Consider the following 21,424-nt stretch of genomic DNA (forward strand, 5'->3'; position numbering starts at 1 on the left):
GGACAACCCCTTTAAGATCAGTGCCTTTGCCCATAGTTGCACAGGTCCAGAGCTTGTACGATAGCTCCAAGCCGGAAGAGGATGGCGAAGGAGGAGAGGAGGGCGGGCCAGAAGACTGCAAGAGGAGCGGTTATCTGGGCACATAGCCGAAGGGCCTGGGCACTTGTTGCCGTAACTCCGCCCCGGGCATTTGCAACAGCTAATTTGCATAACTTTATAAAGTACTTTTTTCAGGATCTCTATCGAGAGGTACTCTCGAGAGGTACTATTTTAATGGGGGTAAACATTCTATAACGCGATCTGAGCAGTCTAAAACGCTCAGAGTAGGCGACACACTCCCTTTAATCTACAGGGTGGCCCATGAAAAAGTAGCCCACCTCCAGAGATAGTATGACAAGACGAAGGAGCAAGTGGATTATTATTTTTTATTTTTTTTATTACCCACAAGTCACAAAAGATGCTGAAAGTGGTCCTCGTTCACCTCTATGCATTTCGGGGCATGTCGGATTATGCTGCGGATAGTGATAGTGAGTTCTATGAGGCAGGACATTTTTTCTTCTGGTGTTTGAACAGCTTTACAACCAACTAAGATGTCCGGGTCTCTTGCGTTTCCTTAAAATCGATCTGCTTCGCATACAGCCTTCCACAATCACTAGTCGCTGTTCCAGGCCACTTTTATCAAACTGAATAATAAATCTGTCTTAGTTGCCCATAGCAACCAATCAGAGCTCAGCTTTCAGTTCCTACAGGGCTCTCAAAAAATGAAAGCTTAGCTCCAATTGGTTGCTATGGACAACTAAGACAGATTCCCTATTAGGCAGTTGGATTTGGAGATATTGGAGACAGGCTACTTTTCTCTGGGCCAATCTGTATATGCAAATTAGATCTGAAGTGAATCTGGTGCGGACAGTATTCCTGTTAAACCCCAGCAGGCCACAATAATGCATATAGCCCTATTGTATTATGCCCTGTACAACCCTATAGGATCCTGCTGTCCCTTCTTTTATATGGCGGCTTTTATGCCATGCTCTATCTTAGTGGTGTCTCTTATGGCAGACACTCTTTTTCACACGAATTTATTTTAAAGGCGGAAAAGTTCTGCATATAAACACACAGAAGTGTGACATGCAGCTCTGGCAAACAGATGCTGTTCTTTAGAGCCTGAATAACTATATGTTAAAGGGCTTCTGTCACCCCACTAAAGTGATTTTTTTTTTTTTTGGGCTAGTGAAATTAGTTATATTGCGATATAGGACAATATAATTGTGTTACTTACTTTGATCCAGCAGTTTCTGCAAAAAACGCAAGTTTTAATATATGTAAATTCGGTCTCTACCAGCAAGTAGGGCGGCTACTTGCTGGTAGCTGCTGCAGAAATCCGCCCCCCTCGTCGTGTTGATTGACAGGGCCAGCCGGGATCTCCTCCTCCGGCCAGCCCTGTCGGCATTTCAAAAATCGCGCGCCTGTGTGGATTCGGCGCAGGCTCTCTGAGATGAGGAGGCTCGTCTCCTCAGAACTCCCTCAGTGCGCCTGCGCCGATGACATCACCGAAATAGAAGACGTCATCGGCGCAGGCGCACTGAGGGAGTGCTGAGGAGACGAGCCTCCTCATCTCAGAGCACCTGCGCCAAATCCACACAGGCGCGCGATTTTTGAAATGCCGACAGGGCTGGCCGGAGGAGGAGATCCCGGCTGGCCCTGTCAATCAACACGACGAGGGGGCGGATTTCTGCAGCAGCTACCAGCAAGTAGACGCCCTACTTGCTGGTAGAGACCGAATTTACATATTATAAAACTTTGTTTTTTGATGAAACTGCTGGATCAAAGTAAGTAACACAATTATATTGTCATATATCACAATATAACTAATTTCACTAGCCCAAAAAAAAAAAAATCACTTTAGTGGGGTGACAGAAACCCTTTAAATCAAGACTAATGAATGAAATATAAGGGTGCATTTTGTGGCAGTTTTTCAAGAAATTTTTGAGTCAAGCCAAGAAGTAGGTTGTGAAGGAATGAGAAATATACAGGAAGGATTTATACTTCTCCCTTCAGCTGGATCCACTTCTGGCTTCGGAACAAAAAACTGCATCAAAAACTGCACACAAAAATCTGAAAACATAAAAAAAACATCCTATCTAGTGGAATGTACAACTACGAATTCTCCTTTCTGGAAACCGTGCAGGAGGGGGAAGCTATTTTCTTGGGGTGTGCGACAAATGGTCTTAAACTGCAAGCAACAATGAATCTAATGTCAGCTTGAATAGGCATCAGTTGCTCAGACATGCCTAACTAAAACGTAGCCATGCGCGGCGGTCGGACTGCCTTCTGCCATAAAATATTCATTTTAAAGATGTAGGGGGCAAAACATGCAGCAGGAGAAACCCCAGTTTTTAGGTCATTAAGAGCTCCGTCACGTAATCAGATTGCACAGTTGGCTGTTTCCAGGTAGATGAACGGCATATAAAGCACTTGAGGGGGATTTGTAAAATATAGGTCAGTGACGGCCTCCCTGACAAGTCCTCTCTGCTCTTTCACATCCTGCTACGGAAAAACCATGCTCCTGCGCTGCCAACTAGCAATTACATTTTCTCAGACACTTCAATAATCTGCACAGTCACAGGAGAGTCCATTAGCGCTGTGTGACATGAAAAGACACTTAGCAGCACATTCTCCTCCCAAGGTAATTTGGCATAATAGGAAGGGACAGCTGAATGCCGTGCCGAGATGGCATCCGCCATCACCAATCTAATATATAAAGCTGAGTGTGAGTACATGGTCACATGACCCTTATCAGTCACTAGAAGCGCGCAAGCCCTAACGCTGGGTTCAGACCTGAGTGTACTGAACGTACTCTCTGTATGCGCGATTGTACGGGCGTTTGCAATCGCGCATACAGAGACAAGCGAACACCCATTGTCGCGCGTTCCTGCTGAAGTCTATGTACGGGAACGCGCGACAAGACGCGGAGTGATGTGAAGGTCACTGTTCAGGGCCAGGTAGGGTGGCTATTCAGGCCACCCTCAAAAGACGGACTTAAAAAACCCGCCCCTAAGCCACATCCCCGACCCAGTTAGGCCACGCGCCCTCCCACTGCAGCTGACGGGGATTGAAAAAATGAAGGTAAAAATCAAGACACAATTATGGCACTCATCCTTCTTGGAGGAAATAAATAGAAATGATTGGAACCTCAAATTTACCTCCACCATTAGTGATACGAATATACAGTTTTTGGACCTAAATATTGCAGTAGAAGGCAATAAACTTGTGTGCAGTATGTATCAAAAACCTGTAAACAAAAATAGCTACATACTGTATACGAGTTGCCATTTACCTAGATGGCTGATTAATGTGCCAAAAAGCCAATTTAGGAGGCTAAAGCGCAATTGCACCCAGGAATTACAATTTGAGATGGAGGCAGAGACATTAAAACAATTTTTGGAGAAACAATATCCTATCCATCTTTTGGAAGGATCATTAGAGGAAGTCAGAACGATGAGGAGAGAGGACTTTTTTGTCCCCAAGCAGAGAGAGATAATGAAGATAGTTTAAGGATGATCTTACCATTCCATGCCCAATACAAAGGCATGGAAAGAATAATTAAAAAATACTGGCATCACCTACTTGGGGACAAAATAGTGGGACCACTACTAACTACTACACCCCAAATTACATATACTAGGGTCCCTAATTTGGGCCTTAAAGTTGCTCCCTCAGTGAAAAAGAAGGACTACACCACACAAGGGAAACAAAATTGGTTATCCTTTAGTGGTTTTCACAGATGTGAACGTTGTTCTAATTGTAAAAATACTAAATTCCCCCCAAAAAACTCTAAAGGCACAATCAACTCAAAACTCTTTTTCAATGGATATAAGAGAGGGGTTGACATGTGACTCAGTCAATGTCATATATTTAATTGAATGCCCGTGTCATAAACAATATATCGGTAGAACGAAGCGAACCTTAAAGAAAAGAGAGTGTTGGAACATATCTCAAATATAAAGAATGGATATGAACTACATACATTATCTAAACACTATAAAGACTACCATGATAGTGATCCATCAAGCCTCAAATATATGGCGCTAGAAAAAGTCAAATATACATGGAGAGGGGGCAACCATATCCTCCAGATGTCCAGAATGGAATCTAAGAATATTTGAATTCGACACTATTACCAAGAGGCTTAAATGCCGATATGGAATTATTCGGTTTCTTATAAATGGGGCGTTGGCCTGGTGGGACAGGGACATCTGTGTCAGGCTGTTTTTCAGCACCCAGATCTCTCTCTCCCGTCAGCTCAGCGCCTCTGTTCCATCTATATGTTCATTTACATCAATGGAAAAACCGAATATATAAGTTTCTGGACATAATGAAGATAAAAGTGAAAATGTATATATATTGTTTTATTTGAGTGTGTACAAGGTATCAAATTATAAATGTATCCTGTTTTATTGTTCTGATCCAATTTTAGAAAAATTTGGGAAAAACGCAAAAAAAAACGCACATGTGTTTTTTCCTGTTTTACATATTTTAGGGTCTGTATACTATTTATATACTATTTGACCGGTTTTATTTCACATTATACCACTATGAAACTTGAAGTGTATCTCGATATATAGACCTACAATACAAGGTTGTTTGGAGCTGAAGTCTATAACATAAAAGGATAGGCTCCAATCCTTCAGACGGTGTCTTCCTGGTTTTCAAGATATCCCTCACCTGGTTAATCCAATGTCCCAACCCACATGTCCTAAGTATGGACACTATATAAGAGAGGACATTTCATCTCCACTGTTTAAACCACTGAAGAAGGGGCTCACCCCCGAAACGCGTTTGGGAATTACAGTGAGGGATTATCGAAGCAGGAGCTTTTCATATTATTACGAACTTTGATTACGTACGAACTTAACAAACATTCGGATACAGGTGATTTGAATCCCCGCGCAGAAGACGTCAGCAGCACATAACCAAGCAGTGAACCACGTGGGACGCCACGTAGGTCCTGGAAGGTTACAGCAGAAAGTTCCTGCTACATTGCTGTGCTATATCGCTGTGCTTTGTACAGAGGAGCGGGAGACTTCACCTAACCGAAGAACTGGTACGAATACCACACCGGCGATCACCGGATAAAGATGCGGTAACGTACAATCAATCAATAATCAAATAGCACTCCTTTTCAGATATATTTTAGAGTGCAGATGGAAGAATTACCTTTTTTCAGCTCCAAACGACAGTTTGAATCAATCTGGACGGTATTGCTATTTGGGACACCCAATCCCCCAATTGTGATTATAGCACCAACAGATTTTGGGACCTAGCGGTTTATATTTTAGCATCTTTGTATGTGTTTTATGATATGTTTTAAATTGCATTCGTTACTGTAGATTTTATGTACAATTATATAAAGTTGAGTGTGGATACATATTATCGTGTGTTTGCCTGATATTTGAGTGACCCCCTATCCAAGTTTTTTACAATATCCATGCACCAGCAATTGGGAGTGCTGAGGGGTTGTGCACCAATCCAGAAGTGGTACAGTGAGAGAGCCACCATCCGTTTTTTCATTTTTTCTAAAAATCAACTTCTGTCAACTGCAGGGGTGGGAGGGAGGGCGACTTTCTCCCTGCAGCTCACACTCAGACAGCACAGTGCTGCTATCTGAGAGTGAGCTGTTCAAAAGGACATCCTTGTGTCCGTCCAGGTCCTGCGCCAGACGGAGGACAGGGAGTCTGAAAGCCAGACTGTTTGGCCTAAAACCACCCTAGGGGCAGGCTGCTGGGGAGGTCACAGTTAAGGGGACAGTCCGCTATGGAGGTCAGTGTTAAGGGGCAGACTGCTGTAATGGCCACTGTTAAGGGGGTGGGGGGTTGTGGAAATTACTGTTAAGGAAACGGGGTACCATGGAGGTCACTAATAAAGGGGCTGTCGCTGTGGAGGTCACTGTTAAAGGGGAGGGCACTGTGGATGTACGGCGGGGTACTGTGAGGTCACTTAAGAGAGCTGGGTACTGTGGCAGTCACTGTGGAGGTCTCAGTTAAGGGGACTGTAAGCTATGGTCAGTATTAAGGGGCAGGTGCTGTAGAGGTCACTGTTAAGGGGGCAGGATGCTGTGGAACTCACTGTTAAAGGGGCAGGCTGCTGTGAAGGCCAAGGTTAAGGGGGTGGGCTGCTGTGTAGGTCCCATTTTAAGGAGATGGGGCACTGGGGGGGGGCGGGGGGGACTGTAGAGGTCACTGTTATAGTGGATACTGTCAATATATTTTAATGACACACACAAACATTAAAGGGTTTGGCCACTATATAGTGGGAGGTAGGGTTAAAAAAAAAAGAAAAAAAAAAAAAAGAAAAAAAAAGAGTTTCCTAATATACTTTATAAAAAAAAATCAGAATATTAATGCTTTTATAAATAGCCCCACCCCCTCAGCCCCGCTCTGCGTGCAGCCAGTTTGTCCATGGCTGCACGCGACATGGAGGAGCTTTAGATTGCTACCATAATAGCAGTGACAAACCTGCCTGGAGGCAGAGTAACAAAACAGGCCTCCAGGCAGGTTTGTCACTGCCATTATGGTAGCAATTTTGTATCATTTTTAGTTTTCCTGCGCCTCACCACCCAAGCCAGAATGAAAACCACTGCTCAGTTTGCCTTTCATTTGTCTCCTGACGCTAGGATATTAAAATATGAACACCAGGAGTCAGTCAGTTGAAGTCCAGCGCATGGCTTGAGAAGCAATGATCTGAAGTGTCTGCACGTGCCTGCCCTTTCCTCAAATTGTTGCTCAAAGCTCATCTTGTCCCCGTCCTGCTCATTCTCCCTGTTCTTCAGCAGACAAGTCCTTGAATGTAAATTCATAACCTTCAATTATAGATGGGGCTTTGAAGCAATGCAAAGGCACAATGTGACCGTGCGCAGTGCGATCCCCCACTAGGCACAGAATTTCAAGCAAATCTTTCTCATGCCATTCAAATGCATAGTGGTCAAGAAATATAATACTAGTAACACATTATTACCTCGTTTGATGAAGCATATTTTGCATCATGACATACCCAGTACTAGATTCACATCTTAGGAACCGAAAGGCACAAATTCTGTAGAACCTTCAAGTCCTTCTTCACTGACCGATCACTGGACAATCACCAGGGATGAGCATCTGTAGAACCACTCACTAGTGATCGCTAAAATCATGATTTCTGAGCAGTAGATCGTCATAAACAGGGATCTGCAGCCCATAAAACAATGAATCTCTATTCCATATAGCAAAAGTAATATGCAGCACTCATCTCTGCTAACGATCAGGCAATTATCAGGAACATTTTGTTCATTAGCCATTAGACTCCATATCTTAAAAAGGGGTTCACAAAGAATGCAGATTTTTTTTTTTAGCAAATCCCTGCAATTCATACTTACCTGTTCCTTCCTGCAATGGTCCTCCACGATGCCTCCACTGTGTCCAGCTTATTTTCTTCTAGCGCTGCATGGGCATGGTCACATGTTCCACTGCAGCCAATCACTGGTTTCAGCATTAACACGGACAGAAGCAGCAAGCCACCATTGAAGCCAGTCATTGGCTGCAGCAGAGCATGTGACCATGCAGCTCCAGAAGTAAACAAACCAGAAATACTTCAATTACTCTTACCGGTAATATGTTTTCCATGAGCCCATGACAGCACCTTGAGAGATCCTCCCCCTTCCGGACAGGAACTTCCCAGATCTTTAAATTGGTCGATTGCCTTCCACCACTCAGTACTTGACAAGATTCCTGGGACCAGCAATGCACCTATATATAGTAAAACTAATAACACAAAAAAGCAAGCCAGAAAAAAAACTGCGCCAAATATATGCCAGGCATATCTCTTCTTTGGCACAATACTAATATATAGATTTCTCCTTTTCCATATTAAAAAAAAAAAAAAAAAAAAAAAAAAAAAAAAAATTATATATATTATATATATATATTTATATATATATTTATATATATATATATATATATATATATATATATATATATATATATATATATATATATATATATATATATATATTCTTTTTTTTTTTTTTTTTTTTTGCAATATACTGTATACACCTACTCTTTTTTTAGGGAAGGAATTATGTAGGTGCTGTCATGGGCTCATGGAAAACATATTACAGGTAAGAGTTTTGAATTATTTCCATTACGCCCCATGACAGCACCTGTGAGAGACTAGACTAGATAACTATTAGGGAGGGATTACAGCCTGCAGCACCTTTCTCCCAAAAGACATATCCTGCACTGATGAAAGGTCCAACCTGTAGTGCTTGTAAAACGTAGACCGTGAACTCCACGTTGCTGCCCTACAGATTTGATCAATGGTAGCGCACCCTTTTTCTGCCCAGGAGGGGGCTACTGCCCTGATGGAATGAGCTGAAAAATCTAGAGGGACCTGACAATCTGATTGTGAATATGCCAGACCTATCGCTCTCTTGATCCATCTGGCTAAGGTATGGCTTGTAACTTTCGAGCCCCTGTTCTGACCCTGAAACTGCACAAAGAGTTGCAGGGTTTTTCTAAAGCCCTTAGTAGACTCTAAATAAGCACAGACACACCTTCTGACGTCTAAAGTATGAAAAGATTTTTCCCCTTCATTCTTTGGGTCCTGACAAAAAGAAGGGAGAACTATTTCCTGAGATTTATGGAATGCAGACACTACTTTGGGCAGGAATGCAGGATCCGGTTTGAATACAATTCTATCCTCCAGAATCTGAGTATATGGTGGGGAAGATGACAAGGCGGATAGTTCACCTACTCGTCTGGCAGATGTAATGGCCACTAAAAATACAGTCTTATATAACAGCATCTTTAAGGGGATGTCCCCAAGAGGCTCAAACGGAGCCTTGGTTAGAGCGGATAGAACCAGGTTAAGGTCCCATGGGGCGGATTTAGATTTAACTATAGGACATAGTCTACAGGACCCCTTAATTAACCTTTTGACCCAAGGATGAGTGGCCAATCTAAAGTCAAATAGGGCACTGAGTGCCGAGACCTGGACCTTGAGAGTGCTAGGTTTAAGCATTTTGTTAAGGCCTTCCTGTAAAAAATTGAAAATTAACGGGATGTTGGGTGAGCTCAAGTCTAGGCCTGGCCCTGCAAACCGGAGGAAGGTCTTCCATACCCTGAGATAGATCTCGGAGGTGACTTTTTTCCTACTAGCTAGAAGAATCCCAATGACTTGTTCCGATAGGCCTCTAGACCTGAAGAATGTCCTCTCAAAACCCAGGCCCGTCAGATGGAGGTTCTTGACTTCCGGATGATGTAGAGGGCCCTGATATAATAGGTCCTGTCTTTCTGGAAGTATCCAGGGAATCGGCTATTGATAGTCTCCTCAACCAAGCAAACCAGACTCTTCTTGGCCAAAACTGTGCCATTAGTATCATTGTTGCCTGCTCCCCTCCTGATCCTCTGGATCACTCTGGGCAATAGGCTGATGGGAGGGAAAGCATAGACTAGGCCCTTCCCCCATGGCTGTGAGAGAGCATCTGTGCCTAATCGACTGATCCTCCCTGCTCAGAGAAAAGAAACTTTCGCACTTCCTGTTCTCCACCGAGGAGAATAGATCTATCATGGGACATCCCCATAGGGCCTCTATTTGGTGAAATACTTCCTGATTCAGACACCAATTCACCTGACTGAATCTGTGTCTGCTGAGAAAGTCTGCCTGGTGATTCTCTGAGCCTTTAAAATGAACCGCTGAGAGAGAAAGAGCTTTCCCCTGTATTAGCAAGAAGATCCCGGATGCTAGCTGCATTAGTTGAGGAGATCTTGTTACCCCTTGTTTGTTTATATAAGCTACCACCGAGGCGTTGTCGGATAGGATCCTGACATGTTTTTGAGGCAAAGATGGGAGACTTTCCTTTAATGTGCACAGGACTGCTCTTAACTCCCTGGCATTTTGGGACTGAGCACTCTGGGTTTTTGACCAAGGGCCTTGGAAGTAAAAAAATAAAATATAAAATGAATGGGCTTGCGTTGGTGGTTATTATTAAGGGGTCGTGTCTCAACCACTCTACTCCCTGACTGAGGTTCGGAATATTTAGCCACAAAGCTAGGGACCGGGTTACTGACCCCCGGGACTACAATCTTGTGATCCAGGGATAGCAACCTCCCGTCCCATTTGGACAAAATGTGCCATTGAAGTATTCTGGACCTGAATTGGGCCCACCTCACAGCAGGAATACAAGCAGTCATCAGACCCAGAATAGACATTGCTTTTCTTAGGGAAACTTCCTTGGTTTTGCTGAAAGACCTGATTTTCTGCTGAATAACTTTTTGTCTGCCGGAAGATATGATTTCTGTGTCTGAGACTCTAATAGAATGCCTAGAAAAACGCATTGGGAGGTTGGAAGCGGGGACGATTTGTCCCAATTTATTAACCAGCCCAGGCTCATCAGGGTCCCCAGGATCTTCTGTATTTGAGATCTCAACAGCTCTGGGGCCTGCCCTACCAAGAAAAGGTCATCCAGGTATGAGATTATAATGATGTCTGACCTTATTTCTGCCATTACCTCCGCCATTAGCTTTGTGAAGAGCCTCAGCGCCTGTGATACCCCAAAGGGAAGTGCTCTGAACTGCAAATGGACGATTGCTTCTCCCATCCTCACTGCTACCCTCAGGTATCTCTGAGACGATGGCTGAATGGGCACATGATAGTAGGCATCTTTTATATCTATTGAGGCCATCACGCAGTTGGGGAACAGATAGAGGACCGTGGAGGAGATGGATTCCATCCTGAATTTCTGGTAAGACAGATATTGGTTGAGACTTTTCAAATTTATTATCAGCCTGAACATACCGTTGGGCTTGGGAACCAGAAATAGGGTTGAATAAAAACCCTCTCCTTGTTCATTCTTTGGAAAAAGGACTGCCTTTTCCAGGAGGCTGTTTATTTCCTCCATAAGTGCCGCCTGTTTTGGAGAATTTTGGTTTAAGGAAGTCATTTTGAATGTCCTGGGTGGTAGCTTTTTGAAGTCTAGGTGGTAGCCTTCCTCTATAATACCCCTTACCCAGGCATTTGCGGTAATATTTCGCCAGGCTGGAGAAAACGAAGGAAGACGACAGCCTACCTGGGGCCTGGCGTCATTGTTGAGTGGGACTTGAAGTTTGAGGTCTGGATTTAAACAGCACACTTTTTGATTTATCGGATCTCCATTCCATTCTTTTCTTCTGATCCCCGAAACTTTTCCTTCTCTCATTATTCCGAAATGGCTTCCCCAGTCTAGGAAAGGACGGTGCTGGAAATCTTTTTCTTATCGGATGCCTTATCTAGAATATCGTCCAAGGCCGACCCAAACAAAAAATTTCCTTGGCAAGGGAGGGCACAAAGCTTAGACTTCGAAGCCTTCCACCCCTTCAACCATAAGGACCTTCTGGCTGAGTTGGACAGTGCGGCCGCTCTAGCGGAAAGCCTCAACGCATCAGCGGAGGGATCAGAGATAAAGTCCTCTGCACTGGACATGGTTGGTATAGCCTCCAGAAGCTGATCCCTAGGAGTCTTGTTCTCTATATGAGACTCTAGTTTCTCCAACCAGACCTTTAATGACCTTGCCACGGAAGTAGTCGCTATATTTGGTTTAAAGGCAGAAGTGGATGCCTCCCAATTCTTCCTTAAGTATGCATCAGTCCTTTTGTCCATGGGATCTTTAACCACTTCAGCCCCGCTAGGTGAAACCCCCTTCATGACCAGGCCACTTTTTACACTTCGGCACTACACTACTTTCACCGTTTATCGCTCGGTCATGCAACTTACCACCCAAATGAATTTTACCTCCTTTTCTTCTCACTAATGGAGCTTTCATTTGGTGGTATTTTATTGCTGCTGACATTTTTACTTTTTTTGTTATTAATCAAAATGTAACGATTTTTTTTGCAAAAAAATGACATTTTTCACTTTCAGCTGTGAAATTTTGCAAAAAAAAACGACATCCATATATAAATTTTTCGCTAAATTTATAGTTCTACATGTCTTTGATAAAAAAAAAATGTTTGGGCAAAAAAAAAATGGTTTGGGTAAAAGTTATAGCATTTACAAACTATGGTACAAAAATGTGAATTTCCGCTTTTTGAAACGGCTCTGATTTTCTGAGCACCTGTCATGTTTCCTGAGGTTCTACAATGCCCAAACAGTAGAAAAACCCCACAAATGACCCCATTTCGGAAAGTAGACACCCTAAGGTATTCGCTGATGGGCATAGTGAGTTCATAGAACTTTTTATTTTTTGTCACAAGTTAGCGGAAAATGATGATGATTTTTTTTTTTTTTTTTTTTCTTACAAAGTCTCATATTCCACTAACTTGCGACAAAAAATAAAAAATTCTAGGAACTCACCATGCCCCTCACAGAATACCTTGGGGTGTCTTCTTTCCAAAATGGGGTCACTTGTGGCGTAGTTATACTGCCCTGGCAATTTAGGGGCCCAAATGTGTGAGAAGAACTTTGCAATCAAAATGTGTAAGAAATGACCGGTGAAATCTGAAAGGTGCACTTTGGAATATGCGCCCCTTTGCCCACCTTGGCAGCAAAAAAGTGTCACACATGTGGTATCGCCGTACTCAGGAGAAGTTGGGGAATGTGTTTTGGGGTGTCATTTTACATATACCCATGCTGGGTGAGAGAAATATCTTGGCAAAAGACAACTTTTCCCATTTTTTTATACAAAGTTGGCATTTGACCAAGATATTTTTCTCACCCAGCATGGGTATATGTAAAATGACACCCCAAAACACATTGCCCAACTTCTCCTGAGTACGGCGATAGCAGATGTGTCACACTTTTTTGCTGCCAAGGTGGGCAAAGGGGCACATATTCCAAAGTGCACCTTTCGGATTTTGCAGGGCATTTTTTACACATTTTGATTGCAAAGTTCTTCTCACACATTTGGGCCCCTAAATTGCCAGGGCAGTATAACTACGCCACAAGTGACCCCATTTTGGAAAGAAGACACCCTAAGGTATTCCGTGAGGGGCACTGCGAGTTCCTAGAATTTTTTATTTTTTGTCACAAGTTAGCGGAAAATGATGATTTTTTTTTTTTCTCTTTTTTCCTTACAAAGTCTCATATTCCACTAACTTGCGACAAAAAATAAAAAATTCTAGGAACTCGCCATGCCCCTCACGGAATACCATGGGGTGTCTTCTTTCCAAAATGGGGTCACTTGTGGCGTAGTTATACTGCCCTGGCAATTTAGGGGCCCAAATGTGTGAGAAGTACTTTGCAATCAAAATCTGTAAAAAATGACCGGTGAAATCCGAAAGGTGCACTTTGGAATATGTGCCCCTTTGCCCACCTTGGCATCAAAAAAGTGTCACACATCTGGTATCGCCGTACTCAGGAGAAGTTGGGGAATGTGTTTTGGGCTGTCATTTTACATATACCCATGCTGGGTGAGAGAAATATCTTGGCAAAAGACAACTTTTCCAATTTTTTTATACAAAGTTGGCATTTGACCAAGATATTTTTCTCACCCAGCATGGGTATATGTAAAATGACACCCCAAAACACATTGCCCAACTTCTCCTGAGTACGGCGATACCAGATGTGTCACACTTTTTTGCTGCCAAGGTGGGCAAAGGGGCACATATTCCAAAGTGCACCTTTCGGATTTTGCAGGGCATTTTTTACACATTTTGATTGCAAAGTTCTTCTCACATATTTGGGCCCCTAAATTGCCAGGGCAGTATAACTACGCCACAAGTGACCCCATTTTGGAAAGAAGACACCCCAAGGTATTCCGTGAGGGGCACTGCGAGTTCCTAGAATTTTTTATTTTTTGTCGCAAGTTAGTGGAATATGAGACTTTGTAAGGAAAAAAGAAAAAAAAAAGAAAAATCATCATTTTCCGCTAAATTGTGACAAAAAATAAAAAATTCTAGGAACTCGCCGTGCCCCCCACGGAATACCTTGGGGTGTCTTCTTTCCAAAATGGGGTCACTTGTGGCGTAGTTATACTGCCCTGGCAATTTAGGGGCCCAAATGTGTAAGAAGTACCTTGAAATCAAAATGTGTAAAAAATGGCCTGCGAAATCTGAAAGGTGCCCCTTTGCCCACCTTGGCTGCAAAAAAGTGTCACACATCTGGTATCGCCGTACTCAGGAGAAGTTGGGGAATGTGTTTTGGGGGGTCATTTTACATATACCCATGCTGGGTGAGAGAAATATCTTGGCAAAAGACAACTTTTCCCATTTTTTTATACAAAGTTGGCATTTGACCAAGATACTTTTCTCACCCAGCATGGGTATATGTAAAATGACACCCCAAAACACATTCCCCAACTTCTCCTGAGTACGGCGATACCAGATGTGTGACACTTTTTTGCAGCCTAGATGCGCAAAGGGGCCAAAATTCCTTTTAGGAGGGCATTTTTAGACATTTGGATCCCAGACTTCTTCTCACACTTTCGGGCCCCTAAAAAGCCAGGGCAGTATAAATACCCCACATGTGACCCCACTTTGGAAAGAAGACACCCCGAGGTATTCAATGAGGGGCCTGGCGAGTTCCTAGAATTTTTTTTTTTTTGCATAAGTTAGCGGATATTGATTTTTTTTGTTTTTTTTCTCACAAAGTCTCACTTTCCGCTAACTTAGGACAAAAATTTCAATCTTTCATGGACTCAATATGCCCCTCACGGAATACCTTGGGGTGTCTTCTTTCCGAAATGGGGTCACATGTGGGGTATTTATACTGCCCTGGCTTTTTAGGGGCCCTAAAGCGTGAGAAGTCTGGAATATAAATGTCTAAAAATGTTTACGCATTTGGATTCCGTGAGGGGTATGGTGCGTCCATGTGAGATTTTATTTTTTGACACAAGTTAGTGGAATATGAGACTTTGTAAGAAAAAACGAAAACAAAAACAAACAAAAAATGTCCGCTAACTTGTGCCAAAAAAAATGGCTGAATGGAGCCTTACCAGGGGGGGAGTGATCAATGACAGGGGGGTGATCAATGACAGGGGGGTGATCACCCATATAGACTCCCTGATCACCCCCTGTCATTGATCACCCCCCCCTGTAAGGCTCCATTCAGACATCCGCATGATTTTTTACGGATCCATGGATACATGGATCGGATCCACAAAACGCATGCGGACGTCTGAATGGAGCCTTACAGGGGGGTTATCAATGACAGGGGGTGATCAGGGTAATCACCCCCCTGTCACTGATCACCCCCCCTGTAAGGCTCCATTCAGACGTCCGCATGATTTTTACGGATCCATGGATACATGGATCGGATCCACAGAACGCATGCGGACGTCTGAATGGAGCCTTACAGGGGGGTTATCAATGACAGGGGGTGATCAGGGTAATCAGGGTGATCACCCCCCTGTCACTGATCACCCCCCCTGTAAGGCTCCATTCAGACATCCGCATGATTTTTTACGGATCCATGGATACATGGATCGGATCCACAAAACGCATGCGGACGTCTGAATGGAGCCTTACAGGGGGGTTATCAATGACAGGGGGTGATCAGGGTAATCAGGGTGATCACCCCCCTGTCACTGATCACCCCCCTGTAAGGCTCCATTCAGACATCCGCATGATTTTTTACGGATCCATGGATACATGGATCGGATCCACAGAACGCATGCGGACGTCTGAATGGAGCCTTACAGGGGGGTTATCAATGACAGGGGGTGATCAGGGTAATCAGGGTGATCACCCCCCTGTCACTGATCACCCCCCCTGTAAGGCTCCATTCAGACATCCGCATGATTTTTTACGGATCCATGGATACATGGATCGGATCCACAGAACGCATGCAGACGTCTGAATGGAGCCTTACAGGGGGGTTATCAATGACAGGGGGTGATCAGGGTAATCAGGGTGATCACCCCCCTGTCACTGATCACCCCCCCTGTAAGGCTCCATTCAGACATCCGCATGATTTTTTACGGATCCATGGATACATGGATCGGATCCACAAAACGCATGCGGACGTCTGAATGGAGCCTTACAGGGGGGTTATCAATGACAGGGGGTGATCAGGGTAATCAGGGTGATCACCCCCCTGTCACTGATCACCCCCCTGTAAGGCTCCATTCAGACATCCGCATGATTTTTTACGGATCCATGGATACATGGATCGGATCCACAGAACGCATGCGGACGTCTGAATGGAGCCTTACAGGGGGGTTATCAATGACAGGGGGTGATCAGGGTAATCAGGGTGATCACCCCCCTGTCACTGATCACCCCCCCTGTAAGGCTCCATTCAGACATCCGCATGATTTTTTACGGATCCATGGATACATGGATCGGATCCACAGAACGCATGCGGACGTCTGAATGGAGCCTTACAGGGGGGTTATCAATGACAGGGGGTGATCAGGGTAATCAGGGTGATCACCCCCCTGTCACTGATCACCCCCCCTGTAAGGCTCCATTCAGACATCCGCATGATTTTTTACGGATCCATGGATACATGGATCGGATCCACAGAACGCATGCGGACGTCTGAATGGAGCCTTACAGGGGGGTTATCAATGACAGGGGGTGATCAGGGTAATCAGGGTGATCACCCCCCTGTCACTGATCACCCCCCCTGTAAGGCTCCATTCAGACGTCCGCATGATTTTTACGGATCCATGGATCCATGGATCGGATCCGTAAAAATCATGCGGACGTCTGAATGGAGCCTGACAGGGGGGTGATCAATGACAGGGGGTGATCAGGGAGTGTATATGGGTGATCACCCCCCTGTAAGGCTCCATTCAGACGTCCGCATGATTTTTACGGATCCATGGATACATGGATCGGATCCGTAAAAATCATGCGGACGTCTGAATGGAGCCTGACAGGGCGGTGATCAATGACAGGGGGTGATCAGGGAGTGTATATGGGTGATCACCCGCCTGTCATTGATCACCCCCCTGTAAGGCTCCATTCAGACGTCCGCATGATTTTTACGGATCCATGGATACATGGATCGGATCCGTAAAAATCATGCGGACGTCTGAACGGAGCCTGACAGGGGGGTGATCAATGACAGGGCGGTGATCAATGACAGGGGGGTGATCAGGGAGTTTATATGGGGTGATCAGGGGTTTATAAGGGGTTAATAAGTGACCGGGGGGGGGGGGGGGGGGGGTGTAGTGTAGTGTAGTGTGGTGTTTGGTGGGACTGTACTGACCTACCTGAGTCCTCTGGTGGTCGATCCTAACAAAAGGGACCACCAGAGGACCAGGTAGGAGGTATATTAGACGCTGTTATGAAAACAGCGTCTAATATACCTGTTAGGGGTTAAAAAATTCGGATCTCCAGCCTGCCAGCGAGCGATCGCCGCTGGCAGGCTGGAGATCCACTCGCTTACCTTCCGTTCCTGTGAGCGCGCGCGCCTGTGTGCGCGCGTTCACAGGAAATCTCGCGTCTCGCGAGATGACGCGCCGATGCGTCCAGGAGGAGAAAAGCAACCACCTTCCGGACGCATCGGCGCGTTAGGCGGTCCGGAGGTGGTTAAAGGGACCCTAAATCCTCAAACGGGAGAGCTGATTTTTTATTTCTTAGCTACGGGGGCGTCTACCCTCGGAACCTCCTGCCTGGCTGACACTTCTTGATCATCAAAGGGGTACTTTCTCTTGACCGCTCTAGAAATAAATAATTTTTTGTCAGACTTCTCCCATTCACGTTTATTCAGGTCTTTGATACAGTCCTGAATGGGGAACACCCTAGACTTTTTAGGCTTTAGGCTCTTAAACATAAGTTCTGACCTGGACTCCTTTTCTTCCTCCAGCTCCATCGTGGATCTAACCGCCTTTAATAGTAGATCCGTATCTTCTGCTCTGAACAACGGCTTCCCTGTCAAATCCTCAGAGGAAGAATCTGAATCTGCAATAGCGCCCTCCTCAGAATCAGACTCTATAGTATCCTCCACTACCATCTGAGCCTTCCTAGGTCTGGATGAGCTAGGCAGGGATCTTTTAAGTTCTTCCACAGAAGAACGAACTTCATTTTTAACTAACTCTTGGATACTTTGTAATAAAGATGGCGACTCATCTGCCACCAACTTATCCAGACATGGTTGGCAACATGTTTTGGGGTAAGAGAGCCAATTTTCGCTTGCAAATTCCACACTCCTTAGCTCTTGTTTTATGTGTAGCTTTTCTTGGGGCTTCTTTAACCTGCATTTAATAAAACAGCCTAATCAGTCTAATACTGACCATAATAATAACTCCCCAAAGGGAGATGGTGGGGGTTAAACCCTCTTACCCCCAGGAGTACCATGCTGGATTAAGAAAGCTGCTCCTGTCAGTGCGTGGTTGCCCTTCCCCTTCTTCCTGCACGATGATGCTGCTTCAAGGGGGCAAATGGAGGGAAGAACTGGCCGTCCGGTCGGTATCTGCCTGCTGCTGCTCCCTCCATGCTGGCTGGCCGGCGTTCCCTTTTTCAAATGGGCCGCGCAACGCCCGCCATGTTTAAGCTGCTCCCCTTCCAGCCGGTGAAACGCACGCGTCACGCACGCCCAGACTCTGCCCGCCTCAATGAGAGGAAAAGATTCACCTCACGCCGCAGCTTCGCCGGCTAGGCCAGGACCACGAGGCAGCTACAGGCATCCCCCCCATGTCTCTGAAAAAAGGGAAGACAAACGCTGAGCTTCTCAGCGGCTCCTAGTGGAGACTTACGCCGACAAGGTAACTTCACTAGGTTTCCATCATTTTAACCCTAGAGGTCCTGCAGCCCGAAGATAGACCTGAGAAGAAATCCTCCTGTCCCTGGACAGGAAACAGGAAAGAACTGAGTGGTGGAAGGCAACGGACCAATTTAAAGATCTGGGAAGTTCCTGTTTCCTGTCCAGAAGGGGGAGGATCTCTCACAGGTGCTGTCATGGGGTGTAATGGAAATTAGTATTTCTGGAGACACCCTTTTGGACAATGACCAGGGTTACAAAAAGGGTAATTTATTTATTTATTTTCCAATTGCCAGTGCCACTTTTTGCATGGGTTGTGAGGGTACTGCATCTAATCCCCATTCACCCGAATGCTGGTTTTAAAATTTGCCACCCTTCTCATGACAACTGCCAACCCCTGCAGGTTGATTACCCTGAATAGATAAATCCTGATACCCATGTTTCTCCTCACTGTAAGATCGCGGTGAGGAGAAGTTTGAAGAGTCAGGAGCTCACGAATATTCATGGCTCATTATCAGCTGGAGCTTTTCAATACAAGATGTTGGCAGATTGACTGGGTTAATTAAACAAAATCAGTCACTTATTTATGTTGCCCTTAGTTAGGACACCATAAAACTGGTGACAGGTTCCCTTTAAGTCTGGTTTTCTTTGGGCACTTGCAACAGTAAAGCCCCCCTACCTGGGCACTTGGTAGCAGTTTTCAGAATCAAAGTGCTTTTCCTGGACATTGAAAAAAAAGACACAGTACACAAAAGGTATGTTTGGAATTAGTTAGCAATCTTCTGTGTGGCAATGTTAGTTATATTGGCGAGAATGGTGCGACGCCGTGGGAGGCCACTCTGTGAGAAGAAATCATTGTGTGTGTGTGGGGGCCATAACTCTGAGGGGCCACTTAAGAGGGCATCAATGCATGGGGTCATGTAATGGGGCATCATCATTTTGTGTAAGGAACTACTTAAGGGGACACAATACTGTGTGAGGGGGAAATAAGAGGGCATTACTTTGTGTTGGGGGAACTTAAAAGGGGTTGTTAGAAGTCCATAGGATAGAGGATAACCATCAGATCCGTGGCAGTCCTACTGCTGAAACTCCCACTGATCACGGAAATAGAGTCAGGCATGCGTGCAGCTGCTCCATTCATTTCTAATGGAGTGCCGGAGATAGCCGAGCGCTTTCCCCAAAACTCCCATAAAGCTCCCATGCAGCGCAACATACCACTGGTGAAGTCCCTCATTTGCTGCGGCTTGGACCTTCACCATACAGAAGGCTCAGGTATGTGGATCTTTGAAAATAGTACTTGAGTAACCCTGCTTACAATCTCAGTACCCACCTCTATTCCACAGCTGTATTCCGTTTTATCCAACAAAATCACTTTACATGGCACAGTCTTTACTCTTTTCGGAGATTTAAAGGGGAGCTCCTTCTTAGTGTCAGATGGAAGCTTCTCCTTTATTTCTTTTTCATCTTCTTGTTTATCCCCTTTTTCATCGAGTTTTTGCGTTTCTGGCTCTTTGTTCTCCTCTGTAGATACCTGTAAACAACAGAAACAAATAAAACAAAGATAGGGGTGATAAAAAGAACAAAATGCTGTGCATGTAGGTTTATTTTGTGGCCCCAACGTTGTAGGTGGGTCCAAATTAACAAAAGGTGGGGCAACACAATCAGATGAGACCAATACAAGTCGGTAGGGTCAGCAATACCATAGTGCAGTGCAGCACAGAATACCATCCCACAGAACCAAATGCCACAGTGTAGTACAAAATACCTCCCCAGGAGCGGTCCCTTTGTGGTGGCCACCAATAGCTGCCACGTTCTGTCCTCGTCATCCAACTGCCTCCAACCGAACGTGTGCCGGAAGGCCCATATTGCAGCTCTCTGCCTCCTCCCATTGTATGCATGGTCACATGCTGGAGGTTACTGGGAGATTGCTTTGAGTCGGACCTTGCGCTCCTGTAATTCGCCCACTGGCTCCTGGTATTGCCCACACGGCCCAGGTAGGTCCCGAGCTACTTGAGAAACCTTAGCGCGGTGCTCGGGCTCAGACATGTCCTCACGTAGGACATGTTGGCTAATCTCTCAATTTTAACACCAGTTTGAGGGCTTAGTAAGACCGCAGAGTGCACCTGTCTTAGTTTTTGTTGTTTTATATATACTGCTTATCACATCCACACATTTGCTATCCTGTGTAGGATGTCCATTGTGGTACTTGTGGTCCACTGCAAGCATCCTCCATTGTATGCATTTTTGCTGGGGATTAGCTGCTATTAGCAGCGGACCACAAGTGCAGAATCTGCCTTTTCGGTATAGATGCACCACTGTATATGGGGTTGAGCACTTCCTGCTTTATAATACCACCCCAATCTGTAGTTTGTATTTCTTGGCAGATGCCCAGTTTACAGCCCCTCAAGCAGGGCCTAAAGCATTTCCTATATTATATAATATTAATATATATATTAATATATATTATAATATATATATATATATATATATATATATATAAATAAATAATCAAAGATGACAAAATCTTCTGGCCACTACAGAGAAAATTATTTGTTGAGATGAACCAGGCATAAAATCTTGCTCTAAGTATTTGCCCTAATTTTAATTTTCAAGGTTTTCCTATCTTAGGCTTGATGTTCAACAATGCAGAAACTCTGATTGCTCTATTCTAGGCTACTTCATCTGAACCATTAACCCTTCATTACTTGAATGCTGTGCAGTCATAATTAATTCTTTTTCCAGCATAAATATTCAATCTGATAGAGAGGAC

General features: G+C 44.6%; 1 protein-coding gene across 6 annotated transcripts in view; it reads right to left on the reverse strand.

Moving 5' to 3' along the window:
• EPB41L2 (erythrocyte membrane protein band 4.1 like 2) overlaps positions 1 to 21,424 on the reverse strand; it is a 175,886-nt gene that overhangs the window by 88,513 nt on the left and 65,949 nt on the right. For all 6 annotated transcript variants that reach the window (XM_044292255.1, XM_044292256.1, XM_044292260.1 and 3 more), the window contains one exon: positions 19,985 to 20,185. In XM_044292255.1, the coding sequence (XP_044148190.1) occupies positions 19,985 to 20,185 (201 nt within the window). The remainder of the gene's footprint in view (positions 1 to 19,984; positions 20,186 to 21,424) is intronic.

This window comes from Bufo gargarizans, chromosome 4 (genome assembly GCF_014858855.1).
Source record: "Bufo gargarizans isolate SCDJY-AF-19 chromosome 4, ASM1485885v1, whole genome shotgun sequence".
NCBI lineage: Eukaryota > Metazoa > Chordata > Amphibia > Anura > Bufonidae > Bufo > Bufo gargarizans.